Source organism: Salvelinus namaycush, chromosome 6 (genome assembly GCF_016432855.1).
Source record: "Salvelinus namaycush isolate Seneca chromosome 6, SaNama_1.0, whole genome shotgun sequence".
Taxonomy (NCBI): domain Eukaryota; kingdom Metazoa; phylum Chordata; class Actinopteri; order Salmoniformes; family Salmonidae; genus Salvelinus; species Salvelinus namaycush.
The window spans coordinates 47,481,205-47,493,961 of NC_052312.1; the positions used below are offsets into that span (position 1 = coordinate 47,481,205).

The following is a 12,757-nucleotide window of genomic DNA, read 5'->3' on the forward strand; positions in this document are numbered from 1 at the left end:
CAACGCAGCGTGTTGGGTAACAGTAAAGATAGGACAACGCAGCGTGTTGGGTAACAGTAAAGATAGAGCAACGCAGCGTGTTGGGTAACAGTAAAGATAGAGCAACGCAGCGTGTTGGGTAACAGTAAAGATAGGACAACGCAGCGTGTTGGGTAACAGTAAAGATAGAGCAACGCAGCGTGTTGGGTAACAGTAAAGATAGAGCAACGCAGCGTGTTGGGTAACAGTAAAGATAGGACAACGCAGCGTGTTGGGTAACAGTAAAGATAGGGCAACGCAGCATGTTGGGTAACAGTAAAGATAGGGCAACGCAGCGTGTTGAGTAACAGTAAAGATAGGACAACGCAGCGTGTTGGGTAACAGTAAAGATAGATCAACGCAGCGTGTTGGGTAACAGTAAAGATAGGGCAACGCAGCATGTTGGGTAACAGTAAAGATAGGGCAACGCAGTTTATAATGTAAACTGTTCTTCTAAATCATCATCCAGGAGAATATAATGTAAACTGTTCCACTAAATCATCATCCAGGAGAATATAATGTAAACTGTTCCACTAAATCATCATCCAGGAGAATATAATGTAAACTGTTCAACTAAATCATCATCCAGGAGAATATAATGTAAACTGTTCTACTGAATCATCATCCAGGAGAATATAATGTAAACTGTTCTACTGAATCATCATCCAGGAGAATATAATGTAAACTGTTCTACTGAATCATCATCCAGGAGAATATAATGTAAACTGTTCTACTGAATCATCATCCAGGAGAATATAATGTAAACTGTTCTACTGAATCATCATCCAGGAGAATATAATGTAAACTGTTCTACTGAATCATCATCCAGGAGAATATAATGTAAACTGTTCTACTGAATCATCATCCAGGAGAATATAATGTAAACTGTTCTACTGAATCATCATCCAGGAGAATATAATGTAAACTGTTCAACTAAATCATCCTCCAGGAAAATATAATGTAAACTGTTCTACTGAGTTGTAGATTCACGGGGCTGTGGTGAATCACCTGACATGATGGTGTCTGTCATGTTGTAGAGTCACGGAGCTGTGGTGAATCACCTGAAATGATGGTGTCTGTCATGTTGTAGAGTCACGGGGCTGTGGTGAATCACCTGAAATGATGGTGTCTGTAATGATGTAGAGTCACGGAGCTGTGGTGAATCACCTGACATGATGGTGTCTGTAATGATGTAGAGTCACGGGGCTGTGGTGAATCACCTGACATGATGGTGTCTGTAATGATGTAGAGTCACGGAGCTGTGGTGAATCACCTGACATGATGGTGTCTGTCATGTTGTAGAGTCACGGAGCTGTGGTGAATCACCTGACATGATGGTGTCTGTCATGTTGTAGAGTCACGGGGTTATGGTGGGTCACCTGACATGATGGTGTCTGTCATGTTGTAGAGTCACAGGGTTATGGTGGGTCACCACAGTTGATGTTGAGGTTGTTGACCTTACAGGCTCAAAGCTGTGGCTCACCTGACATGATGGTGTCTGTCATGTTGTAGAGTCATGGGGTTATGGTGGGTCACCACAGTTGATGTTGAGGTTGTTGACGGACAGGCTCAAAGCTGTGGCTCACCTGACATGATGGTGTCTGTGATATTGAGGTTGTTGAGGGACAGGCCCAGAGATTGGCGCGAGGAGGACGAGGATGTGCTGGAGGTCTCAGAGGGCGGCCGGCCCATCTTGGCTGGTGTGGCGGCTGGCGTGGTGCCTCCCGTCTTGAGACGGTCATTTTCTGCTTTCAGCAGCTCGATCTCATTCTGCCCAATGACAGAGAATAAACATCAGGAGGATACTCTAAATGACACTGTCGTTGTTTCCTGACAGATGCTTTTCTAAACCATAGAAACAGAATTACCAGAATGGACATTCCATTCAAGTCAATTTTCTGTGATGGGTGGACCAGCAACCGTATTGAGTGTCCTGTCTAGTAATTCATATTTCTATGGTTATAACTCATCATGTAGGCCTACGCCACCTGTTGGGAGACAATGACGTCACCACAAATGGACGCTTTTAGAAAGCAATCCAGAAACTGAGCCCAACCCGATGTAAAATAAAGTCATTCTACTGAGAGGTAAGCCGATTAGAAGAATATGGAAATTTCCTTGCATTCAGACTGGCCATAGTTATCATTGTGGATCAGTATTAGCGTCATTGTTGGCTGTGAGAGCCCCTTAATCTCAACAGAGCTCTTTGTACTGGGCTGTTCACAAATCTAAATCCCAGATTAAGGGCCTGGGTGGATTATCTACACATCTGAGGAGAGAGTGCTGACTTCTCCAGTTGTTGCCGTTTTGTCATGGGAGTTGACATCAACGGCCAAGCCACTGTCCCCCCGGTCTTTGTCACAAGATGCGTTGTCAGTGCTCTACCAGAAAGGTGATTGGGTGTATGGCACGGCCAGCCCCACTGACAGATAAACCTAATTAGTGGTCTGAGTGGTTATATTGTAAGTTGACCACGGTGCCATCGCGGCTTGTTGGCTTCCCCCTGAACCCCCTGACCACCCCAGTCACCCCTGGCATGGCATCAAAGAGCCAGAACAATCCCCAAACACTGCATTAGCTCCCTAACTGCACAGTGTCACGCCCCACTGGCCCCTGGGAAACAGGTCTCTCTGGGTGCAACCCAATAATGTCTCCTTCCTGAAGTATTTTTTTTACAGCATAAACAATATACATACAGATAAAACAACAGATAAAAAATGGACTGGATTAGTGTTAAACAAACAACAATATAAGGCTATATGTACAATTAGTGATTTGATATATAAATCAGTGCTAATTCACATTGGTGGTCCCCCATGGTTTGGGTTGTGCATTCGTTTAGCAGGCTACCTGGTTCCTCACCTGCATACGGTTCATGGCCTCTCGGATCTGGTCCAGGTGGTGGGCGGAGCTAAGAGCCTCCAGGCGGATGTCTGTCAGCTTCAGTTCCTTCTCCCTCAGCTCGTTCTTCAGCTGCAGGATGATCTCCGCCTCCGCCTCCGTGCACTCACACAGCCTACAAGGGGTCACACAGGGGTCACAGGGCTAGAAATATTACAAACAGGGATAGTTACACATACAGGCTAGAAATACTACAAACAGGGGTAGTTACACATACAGGCTAGAAATACTACAAACAGGGGTAGTTACACATACAGGCTATAAATACAAGAAACAGGGGTAGTTACACATACAGGGCTAGAAATACTACAAACAGGGGTAGTTACACATACAGGCTAGAAATACTACAAACAGGGGGTAGTTACACATACAGGCTAGAAATACTACAAACAGGGATAGTTACACATACAGGCTAAAAATACTACAAACATGGGTAGTTACACATACAGGCTAGAAATACTACAAACAGGGGCAGTTACACATACAGTACAGTACAGGCATGGGGAGCGTCCACCGAGGGAACCTCAACCCCCGAGGGACAGGGAGAGAACTCGGCTGAACAGTCAAACCAAAGAGGATCCATTGGAGTCAGTAGGAAACCGTTATGGCAGACATACTTAGAAAACACACATACACATAGGTGGTATGGGATCACACAGGGATCAGGTGAGCATTGGGGATGAGTGAATCCTCCATCATAGGAATTGTCCATCTGGCATGCCAAGCAAAGACAAAGATGGTGTCTGTCTACGGTTCCAGTGTTGCTACTACTGCTACCATGTAAGTCATTCACTACTATCAAACTCTGCAGGTCACAGCTGAGTTTACAATCTGAAATGGGGAAATTGACTTCAAAACCCACACCATGAGCATCACCCTCCACGGCTAGGAAAGCCTGTCAGGGACCCTCCAAAGAAGTGAGGGTAAACCAACTAGCCAGCTGGCCAACACACAGCAGATGTGAATGAAACTAGCATGCTTCTGGCAAATGCATGACCAGCCGAGGATATTAGCAAGATGGAGGAGCCTTCTGTACATGGCCAATTCACCAGCAGTATCAGTAAGCACGGAAATATAATATAATCTCCCATGACTGCTACAAGTGATTTTAATATTTGTGTACGCGGCTCACATTCTGGTGCATTATATTTTTGTGTCGTGGCCTGATTGGGGCCCTTTGTGAGAGAAAGGTTACGTCCCAAAGAGCACCCTATTCCCTATATAGTGCACTACTTTTGACCAGAGCCCTATGGGTCCTAGAGTGCACAATATAGGGACTAACATGCCATTTGGGAGCCACACAAAGATAAAAGCAGGCTGAGTTAAGATGATGAAAGCACTTCACACCCCCAACAGCGTGCCAGCCACACACTGCCTGTTACCGAGATCTGTGTTTGTAGACCACATGACCGTTTAGCCTTCTCTTTGACATCCAAATGGGGAGGGGCTTGCTATCACAAACGCACTTGTTACTGGACAGATAGACATATGAAATGGAGAAACAAGGTGAACAAGAAGAGACATAAAAAAAAGACTGTGTGAATTCAGAAGAAAAACAACATTTGTGCCAAGAAATGGAAGATGCTGAAGTATGTGTTGTATGTAGATTGGGATGTAGCCTGTGTGTAATAATAATAACAATGAGGTGGGTGATTATATTTGTCCTGTTTCACACATGTACCAGTGTGTATTCATACATGTGTTAATTAGAATCCCAACTCCCCCTGAGACATCCTCGGGAGGTAGGGTCACGTCCAGGGTCAGCCATTATCAACAGTGACTGGGGTCACGTCCAGGGTCAGCCATTATCAACAGTGACCCTGGAGCAATTAGGGTTAAGTGCCTTGCACAAGGGGAAAATCGACAGATTCTTCACCTTGTTGGCTCGCGGATTCAAACTAGCGACCTTTCGGTTACTGGCCCAACGCTCTAACAGCTAGGCTATCTGCCTAGCGGTGTGTATATTACAGTATACTCACTCTGTGGTAGAGGCTGAGGAGAGTAGTGTTGGGAAGCTGTCCTGTCTGTTAGCATGCTGTAGCTTGGGCGAGGAAGGCAGCGATGAGTCCGTCATCTCTTCGATGTCATCTTGGGGAGACTGAGGCTTGTTGCCCTTCTTCTTACTGAACGCCTGCTTGAACGAGCTCCGCAACTGCAAGGGAAACACCAAAACGTCAACATCGCCCATCTCTCCAACTTAACGGACATCATTTCCTGTCGGGCCAAGTCAGTGCTGTTCTTAGGCAACAGTCACCATCTGAGAGAGAGGGAACGCAAGGCAACTCAATCAAGGGCGAGAGAGGGATCCAATCAAGAGCGACTGTATGGAGGAGGAATGAGGAATGCAGGGAGGAGCCAGACTGTATGGAGGAGGAATGAGGAATGCAGGGGAGGAGCCAGACTGGAGGAATGAGGAATGCAGGGAGGAGCCAGACTGTATGGAGGAGGAATGAGGAATGCAGGGGAGGAGCCAGACTTTTTAAGGTCCTGGAACTAGAAACAAACAGGCAGTCAAAATGGAGGAAGAGGAGAGGGGGGCTGTTTCCATGCCGAACAGTTGTAGAAGGGGAAAACGTTGAGGAACTGAGGAGGAAAGGAGAGGAGGAAGTCACCACAGCATACGGACGCTAGACGCTTTAGTACAACTAACCTGTGCTGGGATGGAATCAGCCACCTGAGGATAGAACAATCACTGCTGTTACCACAAGGACACGCCGCTCCACTGACCCACACATCATCACTACTGTTTTACCGCTAGGGCCACCATTATCTTTAAAGGGGCAATCTGAGATTGGTACATCTATTTTTATACTTTCAAATTAATGATATATATATAGATGTTTGAAGAATATAGCTTATAAATACCTAATGAGCTTTGTTCAACTGTCATACAACCAAAAAACTTCCCTTGCCCCTTTAAAACTCCATTTAACTGGCAATTAGTTCCTGAGGTCTGAGGCATTTGCATTTTGGCATCTCTAGGTTCCCTTGTTTGGAGGAGGAGCCCTAGCACATCATTTTCAGTGCGACTGGAGCCTTTCCCCCCTATGTCAAAGAACATCTGGAGCCACAATGGAGCCGGCAGTAGGAGACATTTTGTTTCCTGTACAAGTTGAAGAATGGATCCAGGGAGGGGAAACTGTGTTTTTGTGTGTGTTTGTGTGTGTGTGCCCATGTCCTGCTCCCTGCTGTTAGCGATGCCCTCTTCAGCCAGATCACAGGCACTTCATTAACCTCTGAGCCACACACTCCCAGTGTTTCAGGCCACAGGGGCACAGAGGCAGAATTTATATGCAAATGAATATGAATAGCTGCATAAATAAGAACCAGATGTGTATTTCTGAGCGTGGGCTGAGCTTTTCTCTGGCTCAGAGTCTGGGAAGGATTGGGAAAGGAGTTGAGCAGGTGTAAAGATGCTGGTCGTACTCCTGGATGAACATTTAGCAGGTAATCATGGTTTCCCACAAGAGATAGTATGGAGGTCAGATTGTATACTCTTGAAGTGGGGTTGTCTTCTGTACTGAATCTTATTATAAGAATGTATGAGTAATTATTGAATGTAATGAAAAATTATTCAGAGGGTCCTCGCAAATAGTAGTCATTAACCAGCAGGAAACTGTATTACCGGCAGAAAAACACAGGGTAGAGGGAGGATTTACAAAAACGTGGATTTTGAATGAATGCGTTTCTCAAATAGGGTGTGTAATTTTTTCTCCATGGGAGGCAGAAGTGTAACTGCACACAGAAGGAGAGGGGAAATAAGCTTAATATTACTAGGAGAGATGGACTGTACGCTTAATCAAGGGGTACACTGACTGGGGGATTTAAGGCAACAAAGCGGGACAGCACTGATTCATGCTTAAATAAGTATCTGTCCCTTTCGGGTATATGGACCACATTAGGCACTATTTGAAATAGTGAATTAAGCCTTTATTTGGTATTATTAACACATTTTATTAGGCCTTTATTTTGTGTTTTCTTCTTTACACATGAATGAGTACAGGAAACACTGAATGAAGGACTAACAACTGGCTAATACTATAGAATAAAGGTCCTATTTATCTACTTATATACACAATTATACACTTAGGAAATGAGTGCCCAATATGTGATCCTTGTACAAAAGTGTTACCCCTCTTTATCTCAAAGTCATTCACTCTGTCATAGACATGCGAGAGGATGGGGGTTTCATATTCACCTTGTTGCCTCTCTCCTTTCCCTGGCAGAGGGTTAGGGTTAGGGAGAGCGTGAGAAAAGGGAGTGGAATTACAAGTCACAGTTATGACAATGTATGACTTCTCAGTAGAAAGGAGTGTGAGACTGGCATGGTTTAGATGGTTCAGAGGTTAGAGTGAAGTGCACTGGAGACGTCTATACAAGCCAAGAAACCCTCCTCCTCTCCTTCTCCCGTGGGATTTCTTCACTCACTAACTTACCCAGCTCTTCTTCTTCTTCTTCTTGTCCTCTAGGTCTTTGGCGCTGCCCAGGGATGAGTGACTGGCTGCACTGTTGATGCTGGACATGCTCTCCGACGAGTGTTGCCGCCTAATCCGCAGGTCTGGAAGCACAAGACAACTCGCTTTTTTAGTACCTACCCAGTCTAACTCCCAAGCGCCAGGTGTTTGAGATCAACTTTCAAAGAGGATGAACTTTCTAGAGTGGTGTATGGCTGCTCTGAACTTTCTAGAGTGGTGTATGGCTGCTCTGAACATTCTAGAGTGGTGTATGGCTGCTCTGAACATTCTAGAGTGGTGTATGGCTGCTCTGAACATTCTAGAGTGGTGTATGGCTGCTCTGAGCATTCTAGAGTGGTGTATGGCTGCTCTGAACATTCTAGAGTGGTGTATGGCTGCTCTGAACATTCTAGAGTGGTGTATGGCTGCTCTGAGCATTCTAGAGTGGTGTATGGCTGCTCTGAGCATTCTAGAGTGGTGTATGGCTGCTCTGAACATTCTATAGTGGTGTATGGCTGCTCTGAGCATTCTAGAGTGGTGTATGGCTGCTCTGAACATTCTAGAGTGGTGTATGGCTGCTCTGAACATTCTAGAGTGGTGTATGGCTGCTCTGAGCATTCTAGAGTGGTGTATGGCTGCTCTGAACATTCTAGAGTGGTGTATGGCTGCTCTGAACATTCTAGAGTGGTGTAAGGCTGCTCTGAGCATTCTAGAGTGGTGTATGGCTGCTCTGAACATTCTAGAGTGGTGTATGGCTGCTCTGAGCATTCTAGAGTGGTGTATGGCTGCTCTGAACATTCTAGAGTGGTGTATGGCTGCTCTGAACATTCTAGAGTGGTGTATGGCTGCTCTGAACATTCTAGAGTGGTGTAAGGCTGCTCTGAGCATTCTAGAGTGGTGTATGGCTGCTCTGAACATTCTATAGTGGTGTATGGCTGCTCTGAGCATTCTAGAGTGGTGTATGGCTGCTCTGAACATTCTAGAGTGGTGTATGGCTGCTCTGAACATTCTAGAGTGGTGTATGGCTGCTCTCATGAGTAAAGAGGGACAGAGTTTGAAATGTGTGGGTCGATCAAGAGGAAGAGGTGTGGTTCTTGCCCACACTAAAGCGCATATGGAGGGTTCTCCTCTGGCGGCGCTACCTTTGTGTAGGTGGTCGGGGCCGTTGAGGGCCACTTGGATGGCTGTCTGGGCGTCTGTGTTCTGGGCTTTCAGCGCCTCGATGGTCTCTCTCAGCTCAGCCAGCTCCGACTCCTGAGGGAAGAGAAGCAGCGCCACAGATCAACCTCCACAGCACCACCACATCACAGACAATACCAACCTCCACAGCACCACCACACCACAGACAATACCAACCTGCACAATTGAAAACAATGGCAGAATGTGCTTGATTATAGATATACTGTAGAAATATCATTTGGAGTCCCCAAAAAATAACAAATGTGCTTTAGGTGGATCTTGAATAGACCTTTTTGTTCACTAACCCTGTTACAAGAGAAACATCTTGTTTTCTGCCTCTAAATCTCTAACGGTCTAACCTTCATTTCGGCCGGGGGCACCATTCTCTCAATTCTCAATCCAAAACTCAATGACAGTCGTACGATAACTCAGTCAAATATTCCTGCCTCAAAAGCACACAGAGATAGGCCATAAGCAGGTTTAAGAAGATAAGGTTTGGCAATAGAGTTTTACCCTCCGCCCCACCTGCTTGGATAAAAGCTACACGGCGCCGCTCCTCTCTATTAAACCCACATGATTAGATATAAGGCAACAGCACTCCAATTCCCCCAAAACCACTGTGGGCTTGTGATAGGGTTTCAGTCTTAATTAAAAGTTGGGAGGGCGCAGGCGGCTTGCTTAACAAAGACGTCCCTCTAGAATCTCTGGTTTAATTTATCCAGGATTAGGGCTGCCACAGCTCGTCAATGTTATGAGTAGGGTTTCCACGAACGGGCGGACAGGCGGAAACGCTCACGTTTCATCACAAGGACGGCTTTACATTTACAACACATGCACCATTCTTTCACTGATCCTCGTTTTAGAGCTCGACGACATTACCCTATCTGGGTTCTTCTCCCAGACCCTAATCCCACTCAAACGCTGCAAATTACGAACCGTAACAAACACTTCTGTCATCTCTAATGTGGTCTGACATCTGTCTATGAGTATAGCATCATTCAGTACACGCCCCTGAAGAAATAACTCTGCAGAGTATGGAGCAAAACCAATGTCCTGGATTAGGATACATATGTGACTAGTTACATCTTAAAGTAAAAGGGGGAAAAGTCCCACACTAAACTTAAAGAAAATCCACCCAATAACTATCTTCTGGTATTTGTTTCATTAGGCCATTGTTGACATAGTCCCAAAATGTTTTGCTTGTCAGCAATCAAGTAGTGAAGATAGTTAACTTTAAAAATACAGAAATTATCCCAGCATCATGCTTTTTGCATCATATGACAATGGACTAATGAAACAAAATACCAAAAAACAGTTTTTTTGGGTGGAATTGTCCTTTAACATAGCTTCTAACGCAATGAAGCCTTCATCAAGAGGTCTATACAGAAATCATTCATAAGCAAATGTCATGCTGTATAAAGCGTGGTAAATGTGCCAAGGGCACGACATAGGATGATTCGAAATGATTCAGGGTACGTTATGTAGTGCTTATGAAGACCTTATGAATGCTCTAACACACGATAAGTTACTGTTATTGTAAAGTGTAAAGGACCATGGATTAACAGTGATATGCACAGACAGGCAGACTTCTCAGAGACAATGAAACACTAAAGCCGTGACTTTACACATGAGAAGGTATCTGGAAGCGGTGGGCCGCAGAAACAGGAAAAGGCACGTACCTTTTGCTCAGCTGTCATGGTGAGGCTCGTTAGGCGACAGGTCATGTTCCCCAGGCTCTTCTCAAAGGCTGCCACCAGGTGAGCCTGCCAACACAGAGGTCAGAGTTCAACACAGACAACACAAGCACTGGACGAGTCATTAAAGCAGGCATAAAGGGACAACGTTAAATTGGCACATTTTCTGTCACATTTTCCTGAAGTCCTATAAATATACCATTCTCTGTAGGTAGAACAACCTCTAATCAGGTGGATTCAAGATGATCCACAAACACACATTGAGCACACAGTGTGGAAAATCCATCGTTAGATAGCCACTTAAACATGTAGAAGAAGAATCGATGCGACCTGAGGGTGTAGGCTATTTTTTCTCTCGCCCTCTTCATGTTCCCTCGTGTTTCTCATGAGTCATCACTCTCCCCAGGGACCCTCAGCTCTGATAGACTGAGTCAAGTCATCCCTCTGTTGAACCACCAGCGCTGACTGACTGGCTGGACCATCATGTTTAATTCTGTATCTGAACCAAAACACTAGGAACATTCCCCCTAGTTACAGCTTGCACTTCACCACGGCAACGCTGAGCCTGCTGCATGATACAGCTAACCACTCCCCCACTGGTCCAGGCTGATAACTTGTGGCTTATGAACTGGAAGTTAACAGGAGGAGGTCCAAAGAAGACATGCCGTACAGAACTTGTGCTACAGAAGAAGTGGTAGCTACACCACGTCTGCTCTTCTGAAAGCTGTGAACCTTCACTTTCTCTGAAGACAACAGCAGCAGCACCAACATCCATGATTAGGACCGATTTTCACAGCCAACTGCTGATTTGAACATGCACAAAAACACAGCTGAACCCAGACCTAAAGCAAAGTGAAAGATGGGCATATCTTCTTGTACACAGGTCAGGGAAGGTTTAGCATTGCTTTAACGGCGCCTGAGTTATTTTTTCACCTGAAGAAACACCGGCGACAAACTGAAGGGTGCCAAATGTTTAGCAGCATGACACCATCTGCTGCACTGAGCCTGATGGAAGTAAAGCTCCATGAAAATAGGATAGCACCGTGAGTTAGTGTATGTGTGTGTGTGTGTGTGTGTGTGGGGGGGGGGGGGGATAAGTCCTCACCTAGAAAATACAAGAATAGTAATTGTGTGTGTGCATGTGTGTGACAGAGAGAGAAACCGACAGAACAGTGTGAGCTCACACCCACGCACCTCCACCGCATGGAGCCTCCGACACCTGTCAGGACCAGTGAGTCACACAGAGCCAGGCAGCGTGCCCACCGATAAGAAAATCTCAGCTCAACAGGGCGGAGGAGTAGCAACACAGTAATCACAGTCCTACACCAATAAGCCAACACCATATTGGTGGTATTGGTGGTGCTCAACCATATCTGGCTGAATTGCATATAACCTTTGCAAAATGTCATCCGTCCAATCCCATCAGCCCCCTCCATCATGTGACATACACCCACCGCGGCTGCCCACCTGTCCGCCCTGTGGGTAGGGCTGTGAAGCTTCCCATGCATCCCGCGGCTGGCCTTTGGCCTTGCGACCCCTGCCCTGGGGCCTCTGCTGGGAGCCGGGGTAGTGGTTGAGGGGTGGCCAGACCAGCGAACCGGCCAGAGAGCTGCCCCTACTACTACTGCTGCTGCCCAGTGTCGACGCCATCCTCAAAGCCCTCTCTGCTCTACTCATCCACACTCACTCACACACACACAGCAGCATGACTACTGTAGAACAAGCCAGCACAGACGGCTAGATATACTAATTCCCAAATCCCCAAAGAGAAAGGCACAAAAAGAGGTAGAGGGGAGGGGATAAGAGAGAGAGGGAGGGCAATCTAGAGGGGAGAGAAAGAAGTGAGAGAGGGAAAGGAGTGAGAGAGGGAAAGGAAACAGAGAGAGTGACGGAAGGTGAAGGAAGGAGAATTAGGGTGAGGTAGGTAGGTAAGTAGAGCGCAGAGATATAAACCCACCTCTTAAACCCACTTTAATGACAGCCAAGGCAAGGAATGGAATCTCTTCTGAGGAGAAAATTAAAACCAGTACAATACCAAGACGCTTCGACAACGTTCTTTTTAATCCTTTTTCCAGGATGCTGGTTTTTCTCATTCGACTTTGTTCTCATCAAAGAAAACCCAAACAAACATGAAATAGATTGACATGGACGTGGGAGAGCTTCTCTAACCAAATGTGACAACACACATACAACTGTGTGCCTGATGTGGCGGCCATTTTAGCTACAAATCAGGTCAGACTGACCTGCTAGGACCATGCTGAAGGTGACACAACGAATAGTCCTTTATTAAAAATATTCCTTATTCCAAAAAGGTCAAAATATTCATTTCCATGTTAACATATTACAAAGACAGTGAGCAGATACAGTAAATGAGCGTCTAGCATACAGTACATTAGTGTCCCGTATAGCTCAGCTGGTGGAGCACAGCGCTTGCAACTCCAGGGTTGCGGGTTTGATTCCCACAGGGGACAAGTACGAAAATGTACTACTGTAAGTCGCTCTGGATAAGAG

At 45.8% G+C, this 12,757-nt stretch overlaps 1 protein-coding gene across 3 annotated transcripts in view; it reads right to left on the reverse strand.

Moving 5' to 3' along the window:
* LOC120050110 (neuron navigator 3-like) overlaps positions 1–12,757 on the reverse strand; it is a 226,253-nt gene that overhangs the window by 15,501 nt on the left and 197,995 nt on the right. For 2 of the 3 annotated variants that reach the window (XM_038996754.1, XM_038996753.1), the window contains 7 exons: positions 10,232–10,315; positions 8,516–8,627; positions 7,356–7,477; positions 5,570–5,593; positions 4,899–5,071; positions 2,881–3,034; positions 1,605–1,788 (listed from right to left, as the gene is read on the reverse strand). In XM_038996754.1, coding sequence (XP_038852682.1) covers positions 1,605–1,788; positions 2,881–3,034; positions 4,899–5,071; positions 5,570–5,593; positions 7,356–7,477; positions 8,516–8,627; positions 10,232–10,315 — 853 coding nt within the window. The remainder of the gene's footprint in view (positions 1–1,604; positions 1,789–2,880; positions 3,035–4,898; positions 5,072–5,569; positions 5,594–7,355; positions 7,478–8,515; positions 8,628–10,231; positions 10,316–12,757) is intronic. The other variant, XM_038996755.1, reaches the window with a different exon arrangement.